General features: G+C 42.4%; 1 protein-coding gene across 1 annotated transcript in view; it reads right to left on the bottom strand.

Moving 5' to 3' along the window:
• Positions 1–2,083, bottom strand: part of LOC107082036 (phospholipid transfer protein-like) — an 8,916-nt gene extending 6,833 nt beyond the window's left edge. The window contains exons 1-6 of the mRNA XM_015370458.1: positions 1,934–2,083; positions 1,825–1,864; positions 1,548–1,709; positions 1,216–1,380; positions 1,042–1,092; positions 754–915 (exon numbers count right to left, since the gene is read on the bottom strand). Coding sequence (XP_015225944.1) covers positions 754–915; positions 1,042–1,092; positions 1,216–1,380; positions 1,548–1,709; positions 1,825–1,864; positions 1,934–2,040 — 687 coding nt within the window. The 5' untranslated portion in view covers positions 2,041–2,083. The remainder of the gene's footprint in view (positions 1–753; positions 916–1,041; positions 1,093–1,215; positions 1,381–1,547; positions 1,710–1,824; positions 1,865–1,933) is intronic.
• Between the last annotated feature and the right edge of the window lie 287 nt (positions 2,084–2,370).

Genomic DNA, 2,370 nt, shown 5'->3' with positions numbered 1-2,370 from the left:
TCGACTACCCTCTTCCACTGAGCCTGCTCATCTGCACCTGATCCTGTCTGCTCCTGTGCGTGACCACCTGGTCACGCTTCGAAACTCTCTCAGACTCTGAACCCTCCTGGGAGCTCTATGATGTCTGGAAGCCTGGATCCTGCCACCTGCCTGTTCCAGCCTGATCTGGATCCTGTTCTGTTTGTTCCTTTCTGTTCTGGATCCCTTCCAGGATCGGCTTTCCTGCATGACCTCTGGGACTACTGGGGACATCTTGGACTGGACTGTTAAACCAGGCAAGTGACCAACTCAGATAATCCTCTTCTGTCAGATGATCTTGGTCACTTACCTGCGTTTCTCCCACTACAGAGTATCTGAGATTGGGCGATGCCCCGCCCCCCCGCCTGCAGTTGCTGCGTGCCACAGATCCTAGCAGCTCCCCTTTTAGTTGTGTTGTTCATTTAATAAATCTTTTGAACTTTCCTACTGACTGTCTCTCCTTGAATACTGGGTCCATCTGTCCTCGTTTCATGACATATTTGCCAATGGAATGACTATTTTTACTCTTAAAGTAAGATAATTAGATACTATGCACTTGAAAAAGGACAATGGATTTTTCTTTCCCTATTTTAAATGTACATTTTCTTGTTCCATTGAAAACTTTTCTCACTTACCTCCTCAATTCAAGAAAAAATGTACTTATTTTAAGAAAAAATGACTTTAATTTCAATTTTTTGCAGTGCACCTAAATCTTTGAGAGTGAGGTTATGATACCACAGATAAGGAGAGGACAGTGGGCTTTCTACTTCCTGAAGAGATGACTGATCCCGCCACCCTTATGTTAAAGATGATGCCATCAGCCTGGGTGATCTTGATAGTTGGTGCCTCGATGAGTTTCAATTCAGTTTGAAGAGATTCTCTCAGGTTCCACGGTTGCTGCAGAAAGATTATTTTGGTTCAGCTTTGTCTTCTGTTTTGTAACAAATAGGAGGCAATGGAGTCCTCCTGTTTCAGATTAAATATCATAAAAGTCTTTTGTTTGGAATGATTCTGACTCCTTACTGTGAAAAACTGGATGATTCTTAAAGCGGCCTTTCCAATTTTCGATTTGATCTGTTTTAAACACAGAAGGTGTTTTAGTTTCAAGTATAAAAAATGCAAACAACATGGTTCTACCAAGGAGTTTTTTTTTTTTGCTCAAGTTTAACATGTTAACTTAATGGAGGCTCTTCTCACCTCGAACTTCTTGCTCATGATCCCAGCGTCGTAAAATGATCTGGCTGCAGAACTGAAGAAAAACTCAGTGATGCCCACATAAGCCATCATGTTGTTCTCTTTGAAAACAGGCTCCACGCCACCTTTCTCCATGAGAGGCGGCTGGTTTTGCACGTATGCCTGGCCCTAGCAGACGTGACATGGCGTAATCATGAATCTAACAGAACTAATCCCAGGAACAAAGTTTTTAAAATAATGTGGAAACTTCTGAAAATTTAAAACTAATTAAATAAGACATGATAATTTGATTGTCATCAAGTAACATCCTTAACTTAAAATTCTTATTTCCTCACTTTGAAAGACATGTCCAGGCTTTGGGTTGTGACTTGGATGTCTCTGGTTAGGGAATAGTCAAGCTTGATGCCAAGGTCTGGGAAGACGTCTGCTACCATTGGAGCTGTGCTCAGGTAGCTGTTGAGCGCAGATATGCCTTTTTGATTGATTAGAGTGCAGACCTGTTAGAAGAGAGAGTCCTTTTCACCTTTCCGCTATTCAATAAACATTAAGTTTTAGTTCTATGATTTCTGGTCACTAAGCTGTGGCATCAATAAACAGAATAAAGATACAAACCAGGTAGATTAAAAGTTTTTCCAATGCCCCCTCAGCGATCCTGAAGAAAAACAAAGTTTCAGTACATCTACAGACCCAGAATGGCTGAATTAGTCCAGGAGTCAGTTACCTGGGTAAACCCGTTCCAACAATCTGAAGTTGGTCGGTTGAAACCTTGCAGTTCCTCATGGCGGCTTCTAGTCGTCCATCAGCAGTTCTAGTTAGACCCACTTCCATGGTGGCGGATGCCCCATTAGTGGCCAATGTAGCAGATCCGCTGGGCTGACTGGAAAAAGAAGCAGAAAACTTTATTTATGATGAGCAAGAAAATGGTCGAACTTTCTGACATCATATGGGTCTGCTTTGGCTGCTGCAGCATTAAGGGACTAAATACAGCTAAACTTTAGCACTGAGGCTTTAGGGCAGAGGTCTTAAACAGGGGGTCCGTGACCCCTAGGGGGTCCACGTAGACACTGCACTGGGGTCGTGAAAGTTTCGGTTGATTATACTTTATTTTTCCCACCCACCGCTGCAGTATTTCCCACTAATTTATATATATATATATAT

This window comes from Cyprinodon variegatus, unplaced genomic scaffold (genome assembly GCF_000732505.1).
Source record: "Cyprinodon variegatus isolate N-32 unplaced genomic scaffold, C_variegatus-1.0 Scaffold46, whole genome shotgun sequence".
NCBI lineage: Eukaryota > Metazoa > Chordata > Actinopteri > Cyprinodontiformes > Cyprinodontidae > Cyprinodon > Cyprinodon variegatus.
The sequence above is the reverse complement of the archived record's forward strand: the minus strand, read 5'-3'. Positions and strand labels throughout refer to the sequence as shown.